Raw genomic sequence first — 26,080 nt, 5'->3', positions numbered from 1 at the left:
GGATCCACAATTTTACCACAATTGCTTCTCTGTCTTCCTGTGGTATCTACATAATTTTTTCCCTAAAATGAAAAAAACAAAGAAAGGCTGGTCTGAATAATTAATCACGTTCCTCTCTATACTATCAAACCTCTGTGAATTCCAAACTTCATGATTACATTTGGAAGTGGTTCATTTATTACTGAGAAAGAACTACCAAAAGAAAAAAAAATCTAAATTTTTATCACATCCCCAAGCCAATCTTTTATTTTTCCAATGTAGAACTAAAGAAAAAAATTATTCTGCAAAGAGAAATTTCAAACCTTCATCAGTCAGTAGTATAACTCTGAAACTGATCTAATTGATTCATTGTCCAAAAAGGGAGAATTTAAAAAATTTTCTGATCTAATCCTCTGATTTACCATAATTCCCAACAGCATTCTTTTCTCTTTATTCTCTTTAAAGACAGAGAAAACTTTCAGAGTCCAAAGTTATTCAACAAGGTCTTTACCTCAGCATGGGGAAGGGAAAAAAAATAGTTTGACTAATACAGGTGGTGAAACATACACAATGAGTAGAAATGGTCATATTTTAATAAAAGGCAAAAATTTAAAGTTTATAAGCTATATGGTAGCTTTTCTGGGGTGGAGGGGATCAGAGAAAAATATAACATCTCTTTTGGGCATGACACATTTTGATCAAAATCTCATTGGCCTTTCCTACTGGAATGATCAACTGTAAACACACACAAAAAAAAGGATACAGTTTAAAAAACCCTGACACCTACTATTGATAAAATTCTGTTTAAACTCCTATTTACTGTTTTAAAGATAAACACTATTTTTTTTAAAAAAAACACCATGTTTCACTTATTAATTAAGTGAAGGCATTTTTATTGCCTTTTATAGATTTACTCACAACTACCTAGTATGGAAAGAAGGTATAATTATTTCAGCATAGAGGTTGAAGGCTTTTATTCTGAAATTTAGTTCTTCACTGATTTATTCTAAGATGAATTTAACAGTCAACCAGGAAACTGGCTTTTATAAAAGTTATTTTATGGGCAGAAAATGCAGGAAAAAAAGTAATAATAAACGCCAAACTGTCTCTTTACTTTATGAAACCAGATATTTCCTCATAGACTTGGTTTTCAAAGCCTGGAATTTATCCCTTCAGGGCCACTATTATTTTTCAAAACTCCATATAAATATTAAATCTAAAAATTAATCGGTGATTTAAATTCTCCTCTTTCTCTTCAAATTTCTTCTCTTCCCCTGGACTGTTGACTTTCAAATATTCACAGAGTGAGCATGTTTCTTGCAAAGTGGCTTGTCTTTCTTGGAGAAAAAGGTCTGACCTTCCAAACTTTCACAACATACCTGAAAAAGAAGCATTATTTGAGAGAATATCATTATTTTATCAAGTACGCCTAACAAGGGGAAAATGATTTTTTTACCCAATGGATAACACGACAAAGCACTTTAGTTGGTTGTGTCAGACCCCCTAGCATTTCATGATTACTATTATATTCCATGGAATCTTTCAAAAGCAATGAAGAATGACTTTTTCCTGGAATGCATTCTGATTTATTTAAACTCATTGATCATTATTTTTCTCTGTTGGGAATGACTACTTGGCCCTAGTGAAAAAATTAACACATAAATAGGTCACATTAAATATAATTTCTCTTCTCAGATTCTAGTCAATGTTTTAAATCTGCCTCTTGTTGCAGAGAAACAAAGCATTCAGAGAAACAAACCAAAAAACCCAGCACAGTTGCTTTGCCACCCATTCCCAAGCCCCTATTATACAGTCACAGAATACCTGACAGTTATTTTTAATTCGTTTCTTTGTTTCTTAAAATGAAAACCCTAGTCAACATCTGGCTGCTGGAAGTTATGTCGTCAGTTAACTATTCACACTTATGTCTTATTTTTCCTACTGTCTTTGTTAATTTTAATGCTCCTGAGCAGATCTACCAGAGAATAGGAGGCGGCAAATCTGCTAACAGTTGTGGCTTTTTACAGATTTTATGAAGTCTAAGAGATGGATGAGGTAAACAAGACAGGGTTCAATGGTAATGTTTGAGGAAATTATTTGACTTCAATTAACAAGCCTTTTCACCCTTCCTACAATGGCTTTAAAAACTATTAGAAATATTAAATATAATTAAAAAAACAACATCTGAACAGAATACTTTATTAGATATTTACTTCTAAATTTAAAAAATATATATCTTAGGTTCACGTTAATCTCTGAATCTATACTCATCATTAAAAATAAAGCCAAAAATATTAAAATATCAAATGAAAGAGGTAAATATACTACTACAAGTTTATTATAGTCTCAAAAAGAAAAGAACATTCATAGACTATTACTAAGGAAGGAAATGGATCAACGTACCGTTTACTTCCAGTGTTAAGTCAGTAATAGATTTTTATAACAGTTTACTTCTATTTTAAGAAGTACCTATGTTTTCATAAATGACTAAAAGTACTCCAATAAAACATAGTTTAAAAAAAGTAAAAGGCTCTTATTGTTTTAAGAAATATATAGCTTCTCCTTATAAACAAAAATGTATCAAAAATAGGATTTTCTCTAAAGGGATAAACATCACATTATTTTTGAAATTGCTAAACAATTTCAAAAAGTACCGAAAATTTTAATAAACAATTTTCAAAATCACTGTAAAAATATTTCTAGGTTTAAAGCACTGAAAGATATAAAAACTGTCATTCCCATTTAGTGCTTAGGCTAGAACCGGCCATACTGTGCTCCTTCAATTCGGAAACAAGAGTTTACTTACTGAGCATACAAAGCAAGTGTCGTGCCAGGTGTAGGCCAGAGCTTCCAGGAACATGTCACCAGCTTCTATGGGAAACTCACATCCATGGCATATAGTGCCAAAGAGGGCATAATAATCTGTATTGGGGCAGGGGTAGGGGTAGACACAAGTTAAACATGCCAAAGCTTTAGAATGATAGGTTTTAGAAAATAGCAACAAAATGGGAATTAAATGAGATGATGAAGATAAAGCTACTAGTAACTGGAAAATTTTCAGATGGCATAAAATTTGGCTTGAGATACACGCGTAGTATATTTCAGGTTACCCCTGGTAAACGTTATATACGCAACTTAACATCCTCTATTATATTTTTCCATATAATACTCCTCAGTTCTGTCCAACTTCTTAAATGCCCAAATATGCATGAAGAAGAACACTGTTCTCTGATGTTATCAATAGCCATGATTGTTTCAATAAAATATAAGAGAACTTCCAGTAACTAGTAACAATGAGACTAATGAACATAAATGAAGAAGAAATACCTGATATTAGCAAATTTCATAGCACATCTGACTTGGTAAGGAAGAAAAACAAGTCACAGGAAACCTCCATGAAGAAATGCTGTGACTGAGTTTCTGGCTGGACTGTATCACAACAATATTAGCCACTATTTCTTTTGCTGTATTTTCTTTTCCATTTTATGACTTCATGCTGAAAATCCTTAGCCAGAGAACACCTCTTACTTGACACAGATTAGAGTCATAAAATATTAATATCTTCCTTCTGAAGAAAGCAGTTTTGACAAGATGTCTCTGTATTATCACTAAATTAGAACTTCCTGGCAATTTTCTTTTCTTTTCTGCAGCTGCTCTTACTATGTGTGTTCACTCATGGTTCACTCTGTGACTTTGGACACTTCCAATCCCACCTGGGCTGGAGGAGAAAGTAGGCTACCACCCGCGGCGTGAGTCACCTTTCCAGCAATCCTCAATACTCCTCAGTGCCAGCTGTTCAACATGCACCCACAGAGCCCCACTGTGCGCCAGGCGCTGTTCTAGGCACCGGTTGGGGGCACAGGGGAGAAGACAGACGGGGTTGTTCACCTCATGGGCTTTACAGTCTCATTGGGAGCAGGATGTCATCATTTATTATATTTTAAAAATAAATGATAATAAACAACTTCAGATTGTGACAAAGACCATAAGGGAAAGGAAAGAGTGATGCGATAGAGAATAGTTGGGGGAGGTGTATAACACTACACTCTAGAGGAGGGTTAGGAAAGGCTTCCCTGAGGAGAAAACAGTTGTGCTGTGACTTGAAAAAAAGGGGGACAGAAATCACCTCAGAAAAGCTGGGGAAGGACATTCCAGTCAGAAGAAATAGCGAGTACAAAAGCCCTGAGGCCGGAAGTATCCAGCAGGTTCAGAAACAACCAAGGGGCCAGGTATGGCTGGAATCCAGCGACAGAAAATCAGGGGGAGGAGATGAGGTTGGCAAAGCTGGACCTAGGGAGGAGCATAGTTTTTACCCTAGTGGAAGCCATAAGGGTGTCAAGCACAAGCTGATTCACCTTCACACAAGTACTACTGTGGCTATCTGAGGGTAGGGGGGAAGAAGTAAACCATTTTGGCTGGCAATTATAATGCCCAGGCAAAGAGTGAGGGTGAACTGGAGTTAATGGGGACAGTGGAGGTGAGAGAAATGAATGAATTCCACATCCACTGGGGGTAGAACTGTTAGAATTTACTAATTAGATTGGGCAAAGAAGCGTCAAGTCATGTTGACCGGCCTCAAATTAGAAGCTGACTGCTTCTTTAACTTGACTACTATGGACTATTCCCTTTGTCCAGCACCACCCTTTGAATTGCAAGGTAGAACAACAATAAAACCCCAGAGTGGCAATGCAGGGGTACTGAGTCGAGGCATAAAAAAGGAAAAATATTTTATTTTTTGAAACATGTATGTGGAGTTGTTAATATCTAAATAAGGATAATATTAATAAATAAGTGCTAAGAAAGCTCACTTATAGTCTTTGGGAAGGAAAAGGAAGTGTTCACAGTTTAGGTAATAGGACAAATGTCGTAGACTGGTCTTTAGAGCCTGTTTTTAAAAAAATAATCTTAACCAAGGGAGCAGTCCAAACCACAATTACCCTCCCATTCAGTAAAAGTAATAAAGGATTTCCAATTTGTTGTCAAAGCAGTGGTCTTCAAGAGCATATCACTACTATATTCAAAAGTTGAATATTTCTCATTTTTATAACCACTGAAAGTTCACTAGTGGAGTGTAAGGGGTGGCTTTAACCTACACGATTTGGTAGGATTTATATCCAGAAGTTATTCGGGATTCAAGAATAATAGTTTTCTAAATTGCTTACATGGTCATTTCTCTTAATGAAGCTGGGAATATGTTTTGACCAAGTCACATGCAAATCTTACGTATTTTTTTTTGCTATATATTTAAAGTAACATTAAGTGCTCCTAGAACATCCAGCAAAACTATTTTGCCCAATATTTCCTTTCGGCTTTATAGCACTATAAGGGACAATGTTTTGTCTTCATTCAAAACTTAAGAAACTCCTGGCTTTAGGATCTTACCAGTCTCACAGTAGGGCTCGCCGTCCTCCAAGTGAAAGACATTATTACGAATGGGTTTCCCACAGGCCACACACACAAAACAGGAAACATGCCAAGTTTGTTTCAAAGCATTGATGACTTCCTGTTATAGAAAGGAAATGGACGTAAAGAAAGGTGATGATTATTCTACTAGCTGTACCAATACAGTCCTTTTAAACTGACCCAAAGTAGACACACATGCTTTGTCTTTGCCTAAGCTTTTCATCTACTGAACTAGAGATATTTAAGGACAGACTCACAAATCATCTAAACTGATGCATCATATAAAATACGCATTTTCACAAATACACGTCAATAAACTTACTTAAAGAATGAGTAGTGTTATTTAAACATTATAAATGTGGTGAATCCAAGTAAGCATTTCATAAGTGTTTGCTACCCTACATTCTGCTTTCCCTGAAAGGGTGTCAGGAAACATTAACTTGTAAAGATTTCACAGTATTATCTTGAAAATGTCATGGAGGAATGGCAAAACACTTAAAAACTAAAACAAGCCTATACTGTGTCGCACAATGGAAGCAACAACTTCATCAGTGTAACCCAATCATGTTTAACACATGGTTAGGATCTTGGAAATCAGCTATGGCTGTACTAAGCACACATTCATATGAGTGTCTAAAATTTGAACCATAAAGCATGGATTCTAGTCAACAATAATCCTATGGTTACATATACCAAGCATCAAAGACCTGGGCCAGATTTTAGTTAGTAAAAGAAGTTCTGGGGAGTTGGATTTGCAAGGAATTGTTTCTTTGAATTGACAGAACGAGGTGGAGTCATTAAAAATCATTTTTGGGGCTTCCCTGGTGGCGCAGTGGTTGAGAGTCCGCCTGCCGATGCAGGGGACACGGGTTCATGCCCCGGTCTGGGAAGATCCCACATGGGCCCATGAGCCATGGCCGCTGAGCCTGCGCGTCCGGAGCCTGTGCCCCGCAACGGGAGAGGCCACAGCAGTGAGAGGCCCGCGTACCGCAAAAAAAAAAAATCATTTTTGAAGAATAGTTAACATTATAGGAATTTACTCTTTCCACAACATTTATCACAAAAAGGAGGATGCTATACATAAAGTATGGTTACAATTTTGTAAACGAATTACTCATAAGAAGCAAACTGGAAGAAAACACATCCTAAGGTTAAGAGGAACTCTCTGGGACTGGTAAATATATAGATCATTTTAATTTTATTCTTTACATGTTTTGTATTTTCTAATTGTTGTAGAGTGAAATATTTTCTTTTCTAATAATAAATATTGTCAAAATAAAAGACAACAAAAAAAGAAGATGATATAGATAAGTTATTGGCCATAGAAAATGCCGTATTTCACTACTGAAGGGCTATGGGAAGAAATGGAAGTTATTTATATCCAAAGAGATCACCATGAACATGTACAAGTGGACATTCAACCAAATCATTTCCCAAGGCTTCTAGTATCTATTCAACTCTCTATCCTTGAGACAGATTACTATCCCTTCTTTAACAGGTTATCAAACAACTAAAACACAGTCCAGAAAATCTGTCCCTTTAGTGAAGTTCTGGTCCATGTCTGAAGCAATGAGTTTAAGATTTCCATTTCCTAGAACCTCATTTAGTGCTAAGACTCTTACTTAACTTTATTAATCATTCTAGAACTCATGGAATACATTTATACACTAAAAGAGTATTAATGTATTCTACTTATTAATTATTTGTCATTTGAAAAGGTACAGGCTGAATCATTCTCCTCTTTTCCTCTTCATATATTGTACAAATTAATAATATAGGAATATTCCAGTAGTATATTTATAATTTTAAAGTGTCTTCAAAGTTTTAGACCCATTTAAAGATGTATTCTAAAATTAAGGCTACTCAGTAATTCATACTAGCTTTTCTCAATTGGTATGAATTACACTTTCATTATTGTATTTTCATATTGAGAATATTAGAACTCAGCAATGTAATTTCCAAATTTTGCATGAGTTTCATATGAGTCCAGGTACCTTGGCTGCTTCTAAAGTAAAATTTCAACTCCTGGTCACCCACAGGAAATGCCTTATCCTTACTTCACAACTGCAAATTGGGTATTCCAGAGTAGGAAATTCACTAATTCATCATTATTTATTATGTATCTGAATCCTAAATTACTCCCTTTTTGTTTAAAAAAAAAAAAGGTGTGGCTTGATTATTTTTCTATCACATTATACCTCATAAAACTGAGGTTATATTTTTAAACATTACATGCATTCAAGAAAAATATATCATTAATAAGCCTCATGTTTTATATATTTCATGAGATCTGTGCCCTGAGCTTGAACCCTGACAGATGGGGAAGTGCTGCTCTTATAAAAGCGATGGAATTTAATTTAAAACAGTGAAGGTGTCAATTCTGAGAACTCAGATGTGTGTGGTCCTGTGCGACCTCTTCATTCCTGAGCAAACAGGCTCCTGTTGAGGTAGCACACCCACAGTAAATTATTTTTTCCCCACAGTGGCTAGACTTTCACCAGACAAGCCAGCACTCAGTAAGACAAAACCAAAGACAACTTAACCCCATGAGTCTGACAGACTTCTACAGAGGTCTATTTAGTTTTGTTTTGCAAAAATAAATAGTGATGAAAGCAGAGAGGGGATCAAGCAAGAGGAAAATAGAGAGCAAAAATGACAGAAGGGTTTCATACCAAAAAATTGTTCTGCTTGAAAACTCACTCGGAGTGAAAAGGTTTCCAATACTTACTCCAAGGATCTTCCTCTGGCATCGACCACATACAGGGGCAAAGAATCTCTCATAGCAGAGCTCACAATACAGGGCTCCCTGCTCCTCTACGAATCCAATGTAGGCCATCGTATTTTTGCAGTGAGCACAGTTAAATTCTTCTGGGTGCCAAGATTTCCCCAGTGCCACTAGGAATGGTCCCCTGCCAAAACAAAAGAGATCAAGTTGGCTTAGGAAAGAGGTTTCTAGTTAGCCTGAAGAGGACCTCTTGTACGCAATGTCCAAACAATTAAATACTTGCTCAATTGTCCTTCTCAGGGGTGCTGGAAATTTACATAGGAACTCTGCTCGTTGAAGTGAAAAGGACGGGAGAGAGGAATAAGCACTGAAGGGATTCCTTCAAGAAAGGCCATCTCTGCCCCCTGGTTTTCTGTATTCAAGGGATTTGGTAGTTAGGGTTTTTGAGCTGCAATGAGTGAGTGCGTCATGATTACGACTGAGACTGAGAATATTAACTGTGACAGAAAATGAAGTAACCAGGAAAAATATATATGGGCTAGGCAGAAATGAGAGTTCGAAATTTCCATAAAATAAACAAAAGGAAAAAAAATCTCAATTTGGTAATGTCAGCGTCTTAAAAACAGTAACAATTATTACTGGAAAAAAACATTCTAGTCAATTTCTCTTCCCCATACATTGTTTCTTATACTTATTTCTCAACTTTGTTAAACACACCAAATCCTCCCCCTCCAAAATGACTACAGAAATTATAAACTGGGTATTAGAGATGGTTTGAAGCTACTTAGAAAGGTTTTATTTAATTCAAACATGACTGATTTTTAATGTACATTTGTATCAAGGTAAGAAATGTTTGTAAAGTGATTTTTTTCCATTAAATACTATACAGCCATGAACTGATAAGATGGGTTTGGTTTGCTTGACAGGAATCCATTATGAAGATTTATCTAGTCATGAAGCCTGCGGAGATTAACCTTTCTAGCCTCTGCAACATGCTTTTCAGTAGCTACATCACACTAATTTTTATTCATAGAGTGGCTTTACCTCCAAGCCACTTTTACAGTTATCTAATTTGTCCATGCAACATTCCTGTGAGACAGACCAGGGCAGTTATTATGAACCCAGTTTAACAGATGGAGAAGCTGAGATACAGAACGTTCACAAGGTATGACATATATCATAAAATCACTGATTGAATGAAGGCCAGAAGCTGAATTTCCTGATTCCTATTACACTGCTCTAGTCAAATGATATTCTGTCTCTGATCACACTACCATCAATTATCATCACTGAGTAACCACAGGGTATCTAATTCTTAGTAAGCATAGGATATCTGACTTTTAGATAGATTATTAGTGGGAAAAGTCACAGTAACGAGCATCACAAAGCCGAAACATTTTTTAGCCTCTGACAATAACAGAAACCTTGATATTCAGTAACTATCTTCCATTGGGAAATTCTTTGCAAATACACTGTCATTTTCTCAGAACCAGCACTTACCTGACTCTGCAAGAGTCAGGTAAGTAGAAAGGCCCTTGATGAATGATTAAAATGTGTTCTGTGGGAATAAGAGGGTATTTTTTACCTACTTTTTGTTAACTTGTTTCTTATTACTAATATGATGCCATTTTGTATAAGCTAGTGCATGCAACTCTCTTAACATTTGAGAAAAGTAGTTTATTATTATTATTATTTTTAAACTTTAGGGTACCATTCTTGTTACCACTAACAAGGAATGCCTTTGTTAACTAATTCCTGCCAGGAAAAAAAAAGGGCTACAGATCACTTATTCTGTAACCAAATATTTTGGTAGGCTGTCCCTCAACTTGTAACTGGTTTATAAACTACAGTCCTACTCAAGAGTTCATTTCATTTTCTCAGTGTATACCTGGCAAGTAGTTTACTTTCAAAGATAAGCCAGAGTCACAATGCTCAAAGACAGACAAAGTTTTAGGAGAGCACTTAGCTCTTCCACCAGGTAGGTAGCTCGTTATGTAGGCCTGAAAGATCTGCCAGGCTAAATTTACTGTGTAAATTTAGAGTATGGTAGAACTTTAGGGTTTTATGCTATGATTTGCCTGGACATTAAAGCAGGTTCTAAACTATTTACGAGGGTGAATTTATCAGGGCACATCTTCAGCTCATCCAGAAGGGTGGATAGCCCCTGAGGCCGGTATCCTTATTGACTCTTCAGTTTGCAAAAGAAGTCAATTCAATCTCAATTTCCACTTTCTGTTAAAGCAGAAGTGTTAGTATGCACTTGGAAGAAAGAGTTTTCCTCCTGAAACATGCCCATCAGTGCTACCAAATACTTAACAAACTTCATCTGAGAAAAAAAAAAAGACATTTAAGAACAGCTGACTGCATTTTCTAGAATTTCTAAAATATGTGTTGAGATCAACTCAGAGAACCCTGTTCTGTGAATCGGAGCAGACTGGGCCTGCCCCTTCCCACAGGATAATTCCTTTAATGATGGGTGCTAAGTGTGACACCATCAGTCTGCACTGACACTTGTGAAAGGAAACAGCTCCACGAAACCCACCCCTGCTCTTTCTGGAAGTTCCTGTTGAGAGTGCTGTTCGTTAGATCACACATGGCCGTTTTTACATGGATTCCTTGGAGAAGTTCCTTTCAGGTTTTTGTAACAAGAACGGTTTTGCTTTTTCTGGACAAGAGATTTTATTTTTTTATCTCACTGAACAGTAATTTGCAAAATTAATTTTCTTTGTTTTGTCAGCTGCTAGAAGGCTTACAGCCAAATTCAGTCTAACCAAAGGCAAGTATATATGTCATTACTGTCCAGACACAATGACAAATTTTTCTCCAGGCTTCATTTTTAACAGTCCCATCCATGATTTTCATTCTTCTTTTGCTCCCTTTTGTAATTTAGAAGGTTTTCTTATATTTCATATATTCTTAAAAAGTCTTTTTGAAAGCTTTCTGGGATAGAGTCCACTATATATAAATAAATAAATGACCCACTGAAAGGGTATTTTAAGGTATTTACTTAAGTTTCTTTGTCAAATTTGAATAGTGAACAATCTTAACGACAGTAAAGAAATTCCCTCTGCACCTTTAAAAAGTGATTTGAGGGCTTCCCTGGTGGCACAGTGGTTGAGAGTCCGCCTGCCGATGCAGGGGACACGGGTTCGTGCACCGGTCCGGGAGGATCCCCCATGCCGCGCAGCGGCTGGGCCCATGAGCCATGGCCGCTGAGCCTGCGTGTCCGGGGCCTGTGCTCCGCAGCAGGAGAGGCCACAACAGTGAGAGGCCCGTGTACCGCAAAAAAAAAAAAAAAAAGTAAAAAAGTGAGTTGACAGTGACCTGTGCTCCTGCCAGCCTTCCTTTCCTACATAAACAGGCTCTGTGCAGATACTCCTCGGCTGAACTGAAAGAGCATCTTCCCCATCAATGCCACTGAAGTTATGTATAAACAATAAAATCTATACATAACAGAGTCCTGTCTTGTCTGTGTCAGCAGAGACTAATTTAACAAATTCATTAACACAGGATGAACAGAATACGTTCTTCTTATCCCAGGTAGGATTGGGTTTCCGTCTGGGAACTGGAAGGCAGGCTTGCGTAACTGCACAGTGGAATGAAGCATTCAGCTCCCTCTCAGAGCTCTCTGCATCCATGAACCCCCCTGAATCCCTGCTGACGGACAAGTGAAGGAAGGGGAGACAGCTGAAGCACTGATTGGCTGAGAGAGCAGAGCTATGGCGCGGAACTTTTCACCCTGTTCATTTTCTGTGAGACTGATGCCAAAAAAAAAAATTATTAATAATGGAAGGAAAGGTAGGGAAGGATGCTAAGGGAATAATTCAGAGAAAAAGAAGAGCTTAGTCAGAAAGGTGAAAAGAACTGCAAATTTCAACAGGCACAGCTAATAGGGATTTAGGTTGAAAATCAAACGCTTACTTCTTTTTTTCTTTGACTACCACAATAGGTTTATTGAACATCCACCATTCTCATACAGATACAAAATTAAAGAAATAGAAAAAAAATTTTTCCTGGTGATGAGAACTCTCAGGATTTACTCCCTTAACTTTCAAAGGTAACATACAGCACTGCTGATTCAAAGGCTTACTTCTTGCTTCCCTTTGTTATTTAACTCTTAACAGTAACCCTCACTGATAGAACTTAACTCTATAAATAGATGGAGAAAACATCAGAGAAGTTAGGCAACTTCTCTGAGATGATGTGGATCATGAACTGGAAAGCTAGAATCCTCCAGGGCCCAGCCACTACAGGTTAAAATGTTTTATTTAACCAGAAGTTAAGTGCATCAAAAGAAGTTAACAAGAAAGTTTAAAAAAATCAAAATAAGTTAATTAACAAAAGTTAAAAACAAAGCCACATTAAAAAATAACTCACATGCTCAAAAATAAATATGGAATCTGATAGTTGGCTACAGGGATCAGTGAAGCAGAAGATGTGACATATTATACCAGATCCATATGTATGTAAGTATTGAAATCACCAAAATGAATTCCCATTATTAAAGATGTTCCTAAGGCAGGATTAATTTTTGAACTTTACAACTATGACAATTTAGAGCCCTATAGATATCTCATGACTTTTCCTCAGTGCCATGATTCAGGACTCCTTACTATGGCTATAAGGGCAGTACATATATATTACTTATATTACCAGGGTACTATGTACTGCTCATGACACTTACATTACTGCATTATGGTTATCTATTTCAGGTCTCTGGCTTCCTTATCAGGTGATAAAATACATGAAACCAGGGACTGCCTCTTAACATTTATATACTATGGTGCTAGTATGGCAACTTGCACTTGTTTTCTTTTTTTAATATATTAAAAAAATTGAGATGTAATTGACATATAACACTGTGTAAATGTAAGGTGCACAACGTGTTGGTTTGATATGTTTATGTATTGCAATATGATTACCCACCTTAGCATTAGCTAATACTTTATAAGTTTTTGATGGATATTTGTTGTATAAAAGTATCATTTTATGAGTAGACTATTGAACTTTATTGCTTGCAATTTCTTTCAAATAAAAGTAATTGGTTGTTGAAGCTAGATAATCCCCATCTCTCCTCTTTGCACCAACAGGATTCTGGAGGTATCTTTATTAGACTTACCACATTGATATGGCTGTTGATTTGCTTGTCTGTAGTTTTTACTAGAGTGTAACTATTAATTTGCTAGAACTGCCTTAACAAAGTGCCACAGATGGGATGGCTTAAACAACAGGAATTAACTTTTTCACAGTTTTGGAGGTTAGAAGTCTAAGGCCAAGATGTTGGCAGGGTTAAACTCTTCTAAGGCCTCTCTCTTTGGCTTGTAGATGGTCACCTTCACCTGGTCTTCCCTCTGTATGTGTGTGTGTCCTAATCTCTTCTTAAAAGGACACCAGTCATACTGGATTAGAGCCCATCCTAATGACCTCACTTTACTTCTTAAGGACCCTATCTCCGGTTACAGTCACAGTGAGATATTAGGGGTTAGGATTTCAACATGAATTTTGGGGGGACACAATTCAGTCTATAACAGTAACTTCCTTAAGGGAAGGGAGTAAATATGTCTTTGATTTCTGTATCACTGGTATTTAAAGGAGGTGGCACATAAAATACTCAATGAGCACTGCTTATAGGATGACTATATTTCTATGAGAAATAGAAATATAGTCATCCTATAGTCTCATCTATAGTTAGACGAGAAACTGGAAATGTAAACCTCTCATCCCCTCGGTCATCTCTATGAGTCTAGGAATGCATGTATGGGGTACAAAGTCATTTGGTGGGGAGGAAAGAACCTGTAACTGTTTGGCCTATCTATTACTTTCTCCTTTCTCACTTACCCACTCTAACATTATGAAGAAGAGTACCTTGCCACACTCAAGTTATGACAGGTCTGCTTAAGCTGTTTTTTTCTCCTGATTTAATATAGGAGTATATATGATTACATATATATAGAGTCACAATATTTATATATATTATATATTTATATATCTTGGTATGTATTTTCTTTACACAAAGTTAGAATCATATTTTATTTAGAGTTCTATAGTCCTTTTTCTATCTTAATACTATAACTTCTTCCTAAGTAGTGGAAGTTAAAAGCATGAATATAATTTAAAGTTAGATCTGAGCTCAAATGCAGGTTTTACCGTTTACTATCTAGGTAACTTCAGCAAATATGTAACTTTTCTGTGCCTCTGTTTTCTCATCTGTGAAATCAGGCAATTATAATAACTGTCTTACAAGGTTATAAGAATTTAATGAGAAGCCAGTTAAAATTCTTAGCACAGTATTTGGCATATGCTAAGAATACATTAAACAATTATTATCCAAAACAGCATCTTAATGGCACCATAATATTACATCATATAGATGCTGAACATTTTGTTCTTTCCAATTTTTCACTACAGTAGATCTGAACTCTTGGTCTATGCATTGCTCATAAATCTTGGTCTATGTCTTTGGTTATTTCTTTAAATGGAAGGACTAACACATTAAGACAAGAAGCCTTTTATTTTCAAGTAAAATCTTAACCAGAAGGGAAAATAAATAAAACCTATTAATAATGGAGTGCTCAGAGATAGAACTGGATGGTGAGACAGGCAAGAAAACTCTGCTGGCTTCTTCCTGGGGTAACTGAGATGGCCCTCCTTATGAGAAAAGTTTGAAAATAAGTGAGCAGGAAATAAATCAATAATGTTAAAATTTTCTCTGTCGCTGGAATAAACAATGAGTTTGTGATTGTTCTGGTGCTGGACTGTAGGCAAAGACAGGATAATAGCATTGTGGCTATTTTTTTTTTTAAGCATTTCATATCAAAGAAGAAATCAAGCACCATGAATCCCTTACTTCTTTCACCAAAATGCTAAGAAGCTAAATGTGAATGGTCCATTTAACTTTATGTAATACAAGTGGATTTTAATGCCACTAGATGTAACAGTTCAGAAATAAGCTAGTGTTTTCATAAGCCCGTTCTACCAGAGAAACTAAATATGGCTTTGGCTATATTAGTAGCCTGATTTTCTGTTTCCCTATTATAGCAGCACTCCAAACAGTCAATCTGTTCATGAGTATGAGTTGAGGAAATGGCACTTCTATCATAAATGGATTGGAAATGTTCTAGAGCAATTTAATCAGAGCTTCAGTAGGATTTCCTAAAATGTAACGTTCTATCCATCTGTAAAAGGCAACTGACTAATCAAAGTATTGCCTAAATAATACAATTTAGGCAAAACATCCATCATCTTTTCAAGATTCAAATAAACCAAAGAATTATAAACATTAGATGAAAATAAAATGATCTATGGAGTTTTAAGCTAAAAATATGTTCAATAAGAGATAATCAGTTCAGTACCAACATTCAGTGACCCAGGTTTCTGAGATTTTCCAAAAACAATGAACTTTTCTACAAAAAAAATAAAATAAAACATAAAATTTGTCTTAGTTTGCCTTTACTTAAAAATATTTTTGAAAATTTTAAACATTTAGAAAATAAATATAAAACAATATAAATTATAAACAAATAATGTAAATTACACTGTGGAAAACCAAACAACAATATAAATTATAAAATAATCTTAAACTTCTCAGGTTCTGCCAGGTTACAATATTCTGTACTGAAAGTATCAAGCCTACAACTGCAGCTTGTTTTTAAAACAGGTGTCCAAGAGAATGTCACTTGACCTAACGCCTCCTTGCTTTGGTAAGTGATACTGACACTGAGGCCAAGAACTAGAATTATGCTTTGACTAGCTCTCTGAACTGACCACAATCTATTCAAGCTGCTTTAGCATTTGAGCACCAAGCAAATGTGCTATGTTAATTACTGTTATAGGATCTTGACATGAGCTAATACCTGTTCCTGTTAACTTCCCCAGTAAATGAAGCTCTAATGCTTAGCTGATAACAAGTGCTGAGATAATCCAGAGTAGTATAAAATTTAACAGATGAGGGGGCAATAAGTGGTGGCTATTCATGTTTTTAACGTAATATTTATTTTACTTGGCAGAAGACTGTGCATTAAAATTATATCCTAGGCTAGCATTGAAAACTGAAACCATGGCAGTTAGGGGTGGGGAATGTAATTTCTATTTTGATCTTCATATATTCTCCATACTAAGTTTTTCAGATGTGCTGGCAGTGGTGATAGCAGGATATCACAGAATTTTATAATCAGACAACAAGAATCAGAAACTGATATGGCTTGACATTTTGTTAATCCATCCAGTAATCACTTGCTTATTACAACAGGACACAAACAGCAGTGACTCCTGTCTCCATAAAGGGTGTTTTTCTCCGGACTAAAGAATCCCCACATACCAGTCTACATAACCAAAGCACCATAACTTACAGAAACAATGTTACAAGTCAAAACTTATTTTTATTAATATTAACCTTAAAAACATAACCCAATATAGAGTTAGTAATTAAAAACATTGCTTTATTTATTGAGACAAAGCAGTATCACACTAGATTCTATAATAGTTTAAATATTTCTGTTAAGACCCTATAGTAGTACTTTAAAAAAAAGTCTCTAACCAAATTGATACTATGATCTGAAGGGTGAGTGGGTCTAGAGTCATGTATGATCTGTTCAGGTCAAACACTCACCGAATGGCTTTTGTGTGTCGGATACTGTGCTAGACTCTGGAAACTTCTACTGAGTTTCTGCTTCTCCCCATAAACCATTATTACCCCTCCCACTGCTGCTGGCTAATTCTTATACAGCAGGTGCTCACTGTGGAAAATACAAACTAAGGGAAAAATAACAGCTTACAAAATATCATGATTTCATTTCTGTAAAACAACATCTGTCCTTATGTGTGTGTGTTTTAAAAGTGTGAACTAAAATACTAATAGTGGTTACCTTGGGATGTGGAATTATGGATGAACTTTTATTTTCGCTTTCTGTTTTTCCGTATTTTGGAAATGTCACAATGAACGCAGACTACCTTTAAAAGGCAAAAGCTATTTTTCAAAAAATCATGTACTCTGTGCTGTGCTCTTGACACATTTATTATTTAATAGTGAATTAAGGAGAAGAATATTTATATTTGGTTCTTAAATAAGGTATTGAGACTCCCTGTGCTCCATTTTAAGTAGTAACTAGAAACATTATCCTAAGCAATAATTATGTAAGAGAGGAGGGGAAAATGCAAGTAAGTCTTAACCTTTTTCAGCTTTAGAGGCGCTGTTGTTTCAACTATTACAAAACAAGGTAAGTTAAAAATGATGAGAGAGCTTGAGCAGTCATTTCAAGTAATCATCTGTTACTGCCAACAAGAAAACTCACAGAGGCAACAGGGTCCTCTGGTGGGATCCCTGCATTAACATTCACACCTAAGCCTCATAACATTCTTCTTTTTTTTTTTTTAGATGTTGGGGGTAGGAGTTTATTAATTTATTTTTGCTGTGTTGGGTCTTCGTTTCTGTGCGAGGGCTTTCTCCACTTGTGGCAAGCGGGGGCCACTCTACATCGCGGTGCGCGGGCCTCTCACTATCGCGGCCTCTCTTGTTGCGGAGCACTGGCTCCAGACGTGCAGGCTCAGTAGTTGTGGCTCACGGGCCTAGTTGCTCCGCGGCATGTGGGATCCTCCCAGACCAGGGCTCAAACCCGTGTCCCCTGCATTAGCAGGCAGATTCTCAACCACTGTGCCACCAGGGAAGCCCCCACCCCCATAACGTTTTAAAAGTCACTTGTTCAGAAACGCTGAGGTTTATAAGTGCCAGTGTAATACACTCACTTAAGAGCTTACTTTTAGCCTTTTCTGCTTATCAGAATTAAAGAAACAATAAAATACATTGGGATAAAAAATATTTTAAAGAAGCAGATTATGACCTAATCTAAAATGTAAAGCATTTATGAATAGATCTGAAGGTAATTATATCTTTTAGAGCTTAGGTATTCAAAAATCCAATCTTCTTTTCTCAAGGACTCAAAGTTCTTTATTTTACATCATTAGTTATTTTTCATCTAAATGAAAGTCCTCACTTTTACAATTTGTGAAATAATGGAGTTCTTTGGGGTCCCTTTGAGTCTTAATATTTGATTATTCTCTGAAAAGCCACATTAATCATTATTTTCCCTTAGTTCTGATAGGAATTAATAACTGACTAGATTGGTATTTTTAGTTTTATTATCACAGAGCCCAGAATTACTTTTTATTAAAATAGATTCTAACAAATGTACATATATTCATATGTGTCTACTTCAATACTATTATATAGAAATACAGCAAGAATATTTTCACTAATAAAATTTCTAATCTTCCAGAATATTAAAAAAAATCCATATTGGTATTAAGTCCTTTCAAGAAAAAATTAAAATCAAATAACCAACCTGATGACCTGGTTGCAGTGGGCACACATCGGAGTTCGTTTCCCTGCGGGAATGTGCTCGGCCCTTTGCACCAAAGTGTCCTCATCACTGGGCTGAGGCTGCCTTTCGGCTGAGTTGGCTGATGCCACTGCTCCTGTGGATGTCCCGCTGCTTGCGACTCTTCTGGTAGAAGGTGCTAGGAGTTAAAACAGAAGAATCAGAATGACAACAAGCCAAATATAAACTTTTCCCAATAATCAAATAATAACATTACTTTAAAAAATAATCTATCCACTCACTTCTTCACTCATTCACTCACACTTATGGATAGGTTACAGACCAAACACTGGTCTGAGACTACAGAGTTAAAAAAGAAAAATTCAAGGATGACAACCCAGTGAAAGAGTTATGACAGATGACTGCAGAGGGTTTTGTAGGAAAAGCAGAGTCACCTCTGCTTCCAAGAGGAGATATGGTTAATGTTGAATATTGATGTTGAAATACTTCTAGTCATCCAGACATCTCTGCGAACCATTAATTAGATTTAACTCAAAATCTGTCAGAGCACATTAAAGATTTCAATGTGTTGAAGATAAAAGCAAAAATGAACTCCCTATATTCTGTCTCTTCCTGTACTGCCTAAGTAGACTGTGAAATCGGTCACCCGGTCATATAAGGCAGATACATAAGAATCATCTCATCCTAGGGCCTTCCTCTCCCTCCTCTGTGGTTATAATGGGTCCTGCTGACTTTACATCACAAATGGTTCTTGATTTCGCCCCCTCGTCTCCATTCCTACAATACTGTCCTGGTTCATGTCCTCAAAGTCTCCCACCTGGACTAACCACCAAATGCCTCGTCCGCCTTAAATTCGTACTCCCACTGCCACCGAGGACTGAAATCTTATCTGATCACAGCTCTGCATAAACCCTTTCAAGGATGTCATTCTTCTTTGACCACTGAGTGTAGTCCAATCTTCTAAGCACCACATACAGGTCCCTCCAGTGGTCTCTGCCTGCCGCACAGCCTCATCTGTCACCACCCTCTGCTTTTCTCTTTATGCTACAGTGAATACAAAACTGGCTCATTTCCCCTGTGAATGGGGCTATCTATTCACAGCCTGTCCTCACCTCACTTCTCTACCATTCTTCCTATTCACCTAGTAACCACCACTCATTAAGATGCAGCCCAGTCTGACTGGTGTGAAGTGATACCTCATTGTAGTTTTGATTTGCATTGCTCTACAATAAATGCTGGAGAGGGTGTGGAGAAAAGGGAACCCTCATACACTGTTGGTGGGAATGTAAATTGATACAGCCACTATGGAGAACAGTATGGAGGTTCCTTTAAAAACTACAAATAGAACTACCATACGACCCAGCAATCCCACTACTGGGCATATCCCCTGAGAAAACCATAATTCAAAAAGTCATCTAACACAATGTTCATTGCAGATCTATTTACAATAGCCAGGACATGGAAGCAACCTAAGTGTCCATCAACAGATGAATGGATAAAAAAGATGTGGCACATATATACAATGGAATATTACTCAGCCATAAAAAGAAACGAAATTGAGTTATTTGTAGTGAGGTGGATGGACCTAGAGTCTGTCATACAGAGTGAAGTAAGTCAGAAAGAGAAAAACAAGTACCGTATGCTAACACATATATATGGAATCTAAAAAAAAAAAGTGGTTCTGAAGAACCTAGGGGCAGGAGAGGGATAAAGACGCAGACGCAGAGAATGGACTTGAGGACACAGGGAGGGGAAGGGTAAGTTGGGACGAAGTGAGAGAGTGGCATGGACTTATATATACATTACCAAATTTAAAATAGATAGCTAGTGGGAAGCAGCCGCATAGCACAGGGAGATCAGCTCGGTGCTCTGTGACCACCTAGAGGGGTGGGATAGGGCGGGTGGAGGGAGATGCAAGAGGGAGGAGATATGGGGATATATGTATACATATATCTGATTCACTTTTTTATAAAGCAGAAACTAACACACCATTGTAAAGCAATTATACTCCAATAAAGATGTTAAAAAAAAAAAAAAAGATGCAGCCCAGGAGTCAGCTGCTCCACAACTCCCCCCTGAACTATCTCTCCCCGCTTCCTCTTCCACATAATCCAGATTAAAGTCTTTTTCCCATGTTCCCGTAATTTTCCAAATGACTAGATTATTGCCTCTACTGCATGTATTTGTGTCTTTTCTTCCCCAACTAGAGAGTAAGCTCCCTGAGGGCAGGAACTATGTCTTATTCTTCACCATAGCAACTAATACAGTGTCTGGAATGAATAAATGAATAAATGAATGAATGAATGAGTAAAGTGGAATCAATACATAAATGAACAACAGCAAAAACTGCGAAGGATTAAAACCAACAGGTCTGCTACTTACCCACAGGTGATTAAAGTGTAGTGGAAGAGAAAAGGCATATATTCTAATGGTTGACAAGGAACAACTTTTAAGAAAAGCATATAAATAATATAAATTGTGTGTGTATGTATGTGTGTGTGGTACGTATGTGGTACGTATGTACGTGTGCGTGTGTGCTGACGGGATTCACATTAAAGGCATGGTTAGAACTGGATAAGGTTAATTAGCATACTTGAAAGGCTATTTCTCCCTCAGGAGAATAAAGCCTGTTTGCAATGATGTGCAACTGCAGATCCAGAAGCCCTGCATTTATAAACACGTGGCACATCTCCTCCAGCTCTGCCTGGCACTTGAGCTGTGAAATGGCACTTGACAGGCCAGGGAGCTCGACTAGTGCCCATGTTTCAAGTGAGTCAACTGGATTAGGAACACGTTTTCACTCTCTTGGACTCACACTTTCTCTTACAGAAATGCAAAAGAAAGTTACTGTAATGTTTGCTTTGTCTACTCTCTTCCTAATGCCCTCACTGGCTTGCATAGCACAATGCTCCTTCAATTTCTAGATCCAGGCCTGACTGCTCTTGGAGAAAGCAGATATGCATCTTCACTGCCGCAAAGCTTGTTCTTATCTTTAAATTCAAGACAGGCAACATGGATTTCATCTGCTTGCGCACATTACCAGCTCATCCTCACTATTCCTGCATGTCTGCATTCTCCCACTTACTCACGCATGGCCCTCTGGCTCTGCTGTCCCTGTCAGCCCCCAGACCCTAAGAACTGTTCCCTTGGAAATGTTTCCAAGGTCTGTCCCTTAATCCAAACCCACGCTCCAGCATTTGAGTCCTGGTCTTGAACCCCTCAAGTCTGGACAATTCCAAGTCTCCTAACCAGTCTCTCTGTCTTCAGTCTCTTTTTCAGCCTATTCTGCTGGATTATTTTTCCAAATACACTACTCTGATCATATTTTCTTGCTTATAAAGCTTCCCTAACTCTTCCCTGCAAACTCTATGCATTCCTGACAGTCCAGTCCCTGCATGAGCTCACTCCAATCTTCTTTACAACCTTGTTTTTTATGTTCACCCACATCCCCGCCATTATCATCTAACTCAGTGATCTTTATTTACCATTTAACTTGTGCCGTCCCTATTGAAGGCTCTATTCTCAAATCCTTACAACAGCCTTATGATTTAGGCATGATTAGTACCACACTTTTACTCTAGCTGAGGCAAAGAGAGGTTAAGAAAGCGGCCCAAGGTCACACAGCAAATTAAGGGCAACCCTAAAGCCAGGCAGTCTGGCTCCAGAGTCTGTGCTCTTAAACACTATGCTATCGTCTACTCACTGTCCCCTGGACATGCCGTGACAGGCCCTGCTTCTATGAGGCACAGTTGATGAAATGTCCCTTTCTCCATGACTACTCATGGATTTCCCATTCTGTAAGGCTCATGGAAATTCCATCTTCTTCCCCAGTATTCCCTGATTATCCCAGTCAGAAGTGTTCTCTTGTCCCTCTTAACATCTTTAACACCTCCACCTATGAAATATATTCGCTATTTATCAATATCCTGTAATATTTTTCCTTCCTAAATCAATGATAAACTCTGTAAAATGACAGCTTCCTTCTATTAACTTCTTTCTACCCATTACCAGAAAACTGCCTTAAAAATAGAAGGCAGGGCTTCCCTGGTGGCGCAGTGGTTGAGAGTCCGCCTGCCGATGCAGGGGACGCGGGTTCGTGCCCCGGTCCGGGAAGATCCCACATGCCGCGTTACGGCTGGGCCCGTGAGCCATGGCCGCTGAGCCTGCGCGTCCGGAGCCTGTGCTCCGCAACGGAAGAGGCCACAGCAGTGACAGGCCCATGTACCACAAAAAAAAAAAAAAAAAAAAGGCAAAAAATTAATATTTAATCAAGTAAATGAAAAAGAAAAGGTTCCGAATCACTTTCATTTTGCCTTTTTAAAGAACACAATTGAGATAGCTATTTTTAAAATATGGATTAGGTTCAGGATTTCAAACAGTGGGAAAGTTACCAATTGAAAAATCTGAAAATCAGACCTCAAAGAGGGTCAAACCCTTTCATCTACCATATGCCTTTATTTCATCACATCTATGCATAAGCCCTAAAGTACTGAGTCACTGAGACATTTATAGCAATAAAAGAGTGTAGTAATTCCCCATCAGTCATTGTAAAATGGGACAGAATCCATCTGGCCCATGCTTCAAGGAGAAGGTACATGGGAACTAACTTATTTAACACGAGAAGCCATTCTTAAACATGAAACATGTGACTGTGTCTTAAACACATATAAAGAGGGTCTGAGCTCACTGCTGTTCCTTCCTTGGGAAGAAAAGCCTTGTTTTTTGTTACTGCCCCATTTTAACCACTTTGGATAAGATAGAAATTCTCACACCTCCGTTTTGTTGCTGTGTTGCTGGTACACTGGTCCTCACACAAAGCTACACAAGCCTTGTTAATTTTTACCAAGCCCTGAACATTTCCAAGGAACAGTTATTGCCCTTATGAATAAAGTGCTGTTTCATTTCTTCAGACTGAATTTCTCACTAGTCTAGCACAGGAGTGGGCAACTTTTGAGCTGTCAAGTGCCCACTCCCTGGCCTCTGCTCCCTTGGCTTATTGGGGAGAGGGAGGTGTAAGAAGGTGAAGTTTTAGAAAAGGGGAAGCACCACAACATGAGCCCAGCTTCCTTTATAATTCTGTATAAAACTGCACTACCGGCTTCCCTGGTGGTGCAGTGGTTGAGAGTCCACCTGCCGATGCAGGGGACGCGGGTTCGTGCCCCGGTCCGGGAAGATCCCACATGCCGCGGAGTGGCTGGGCCCGTGAGCCATGGCCGCTGAGCCTGCGCGTCCGGAGCCTGTGCTCCGCAACGGGAGAGGCCACAACGGTGAGAGGCCTGCGTACCGCAAAAAAACAAAACAAAACAAAAAAAAACTGCACTACCACACAGACAAAAACAGTCTTCCACGGGGAGTAGAGAGACCAAAATACTTCTAATTTATTGAAACTGCCATAAAAATAAATTTTATGTAGAAAAAAATATACATCTCTTTAGAGACAGCAGTTTAAAGACCTCAATCTACTTATCTGTAATAAAACCAGATTTTTCTTTTAAGTTCTAATAGAGGTATTAAATGGGAGCATTGAATAAGCCCTATTTCATAATATAGGAACCTAAGTCACAAAAATTTAAGTGACTTATTCAAACTGAATAATGAGTAAGTCAGTAAAGTGTCACAATGAGAACATGAAGCGGAGCTTAGTTCTTGACTCAAGTTTTCCTTTTTAATCTTAATCTTGAACATCTTCCATTAAATTAGGCTTCTTTCATGGCTGATCTCTATCCCAATGGAACCATGTTTAAAAGTTAATTTTTTTCTTTTGTATTAAATATATTTCAGCATCATAAAACTCATCGAGAAATTTAAAGCCAGTAGCTACTCTCCAAAGTAAGTGTTAGTGAGATATCTTTTATTAACTTTAGAATGATAATTTATGAGTCTTAAAGGTTTGGAATGACATACATTCATACTTATTCTAAGCTTTTGTTTTTAGCACTATGATAGTCAAACCTAAGATTACAAAGATTATCATTAAATAAGTTAATATAAATTAGTGGGAAACCTAGCAGCACACTAGAATACCTTCTCAGTATATAATATGTAAAGTTGTCAAATTAATCAAGTAAAATTTAACCAACGCACAATATGTTGAGTTGCTAGTTTTTAAAATATTTGTCATAGTGATATATCTGAGAATTCTAAGGGGCAATACTTTTTAAAAAAGCAAACAGACCACTGACTTACTAACCATGAAATTTAATTTACTACAAAGAAATAAGGTCATTTCTTTTGGACTATAGACTATAAATTGGTGATAAAGAATTTTTAAAAATTGAACCACGTGATATTCATTAATTTAGTAGAACACGTACCTCCTGATATTGGGGAAATTTTTGTGGTATATCACTTGGAAAGATAAAGTGAAAACTCTTTACTCTAGAAAGACCTTAATTGCATTTTTCCCCAAGCAGATGATTCAAGTTTGCATCATTTAGCAAATTAGTTAACACAAGTTTTAAGCAATCTTATCCTGAGGTTTAATTTTCTTTTCTAACCATTTTAAGGCCCTAACTATGTGATTTTCAAGTTTATCCAAGTAACTTCTCAGTAATGTGCCACATAAATATATTACTGGGGATTTGTAGAGTATTATGTTATAAAAGACTATGTAACATATAAGGAATTAGAAATCATCTAATTATTTACTATGTGCTTCAAATATAGCTGAGCTCACTAAAAGGCTCTTGTTTATATATATAAAGTTTCCAGAGAGAAAACAAAGATTAAGACCATTAGAATTCCAGGTAGTACAATGTGTGAATTCTCTGAAAACAGATGTTTTCCAACTATATTAAGAATAAGGTGGGTTAGGGACTGCCCTGGCAGTCCAGTGGTTAAGACTCCGCGCTTCCACTGCAGGGAGCATGGGTTCACTCCCTGGTCAGGGAACTAAGATTCCCGTATGCTGCAAAATAAATAAATAAATAAATAAAGAGGTGTTAAGATAAGAATAAGGTGGGTTATATGATATTTTTTCAAAAACAGCTGTTAACTCTAAACCAATATTGTTAAAAAAAAAAAAAAAGAGTAGTGAAGATTATAATGTAGATTTAAATATCTGGCCAGGCTGTACCTGAACAGGCATGAAATTCATCAGTTAACTCTCTGGTTCAAGTCAAATTACTCAACTACCAGTAAAATATTCTTATTACTGGCATATATTAGGTGAAAAAACACTACGTTACATCAAACCTTACTTGGAAACTTAACATAAGTCAAATGGGGCTGGGGGATGATATCCCCCTAAACAAACAGATGTCGCTAAGCGTCTTCCAAGGAAGGTTACTCTTACTAGATGTAGTGCTTTTGAATTGCTGAACATATCATTCAGTAGGAGAGCAAGTTGGTGTTGAAAGATGAACTGCCCACGACAATATGAGAAATATATAACCTGATGACTTCTTACAACGTCCAGAGTAAGTACGTCCCAGTTCAAGCCATCATTACCTCTTGCTTGGATAACTTATTGCAGTGACTGCCTAAAGATCCTGCTCTACCCTTCCAAGGACATAGAGGCCAGGAAAGACTAAATCAGGTCACGCTGCTCCTCTGCTAAAAACCCTCCAACAACTCCCTTCTAAGTCAGAACTAAAACCAGAGGTCCTATAGAATCTGACTCCTGCGACCTCTCTGGCCT

At 37.3% G+C, this 26,080-nt stretch overlaps 1 protein-coding gene across 1 annotated transcript in view; it reads right to left on the bottom strand.

Moving 5' to 3' along the window:
- Positions 1-205: 205 nt before the first annotated feature.
- PDLIM5 (PDZ and LIM domain 5) overlaps positions 206-26,080 on the bottom strand; it is a 211,941-nt gene continuing 186,066 nt past the window's right edge. The window contains exons 12-16 of the mRNA XM_082653030.1: positions 18,445-18,619; positions 8,111-8,291; positions 5,362-5,482; positions 2,786-2,901; positions 206-1,358 (exon numbers count right to left, since the gene is read on the bottom strand). Coding sequence (XP_082509156.1) covers positions 1,269-1,358; positions 2,786-2,901; positions 5,362-5,482; positions 8,111-8,291; positions 18,445-18,619 — 683 coding nt within the window. The 3' untranslated portion in view covers positions 206-1,268. The remainder of the gene's footprint in view (positions 1,359-2,785; positions 2,902-5,361; positions 5,483-8,110; positions 8,292-18,444; positions 18,620-26,080) is intronic.

Source organism: Grampus griseus (genome assembly GCF_964374135.1).
Source record: "Grampus griseus genome assembly, chromosome: 4".
In the NCBI taxonomy this organism is placed as follows: Eukaryota; Metazoa; Chordata; class Mammalia; order Artiodactyla; family Delphinidae; genus Grampus; species Grampus griseus.
Note: the sequence above shows the minus strand (reverse complement) of the source record. Positions and strands in the feature narration are given on the sequence as shown.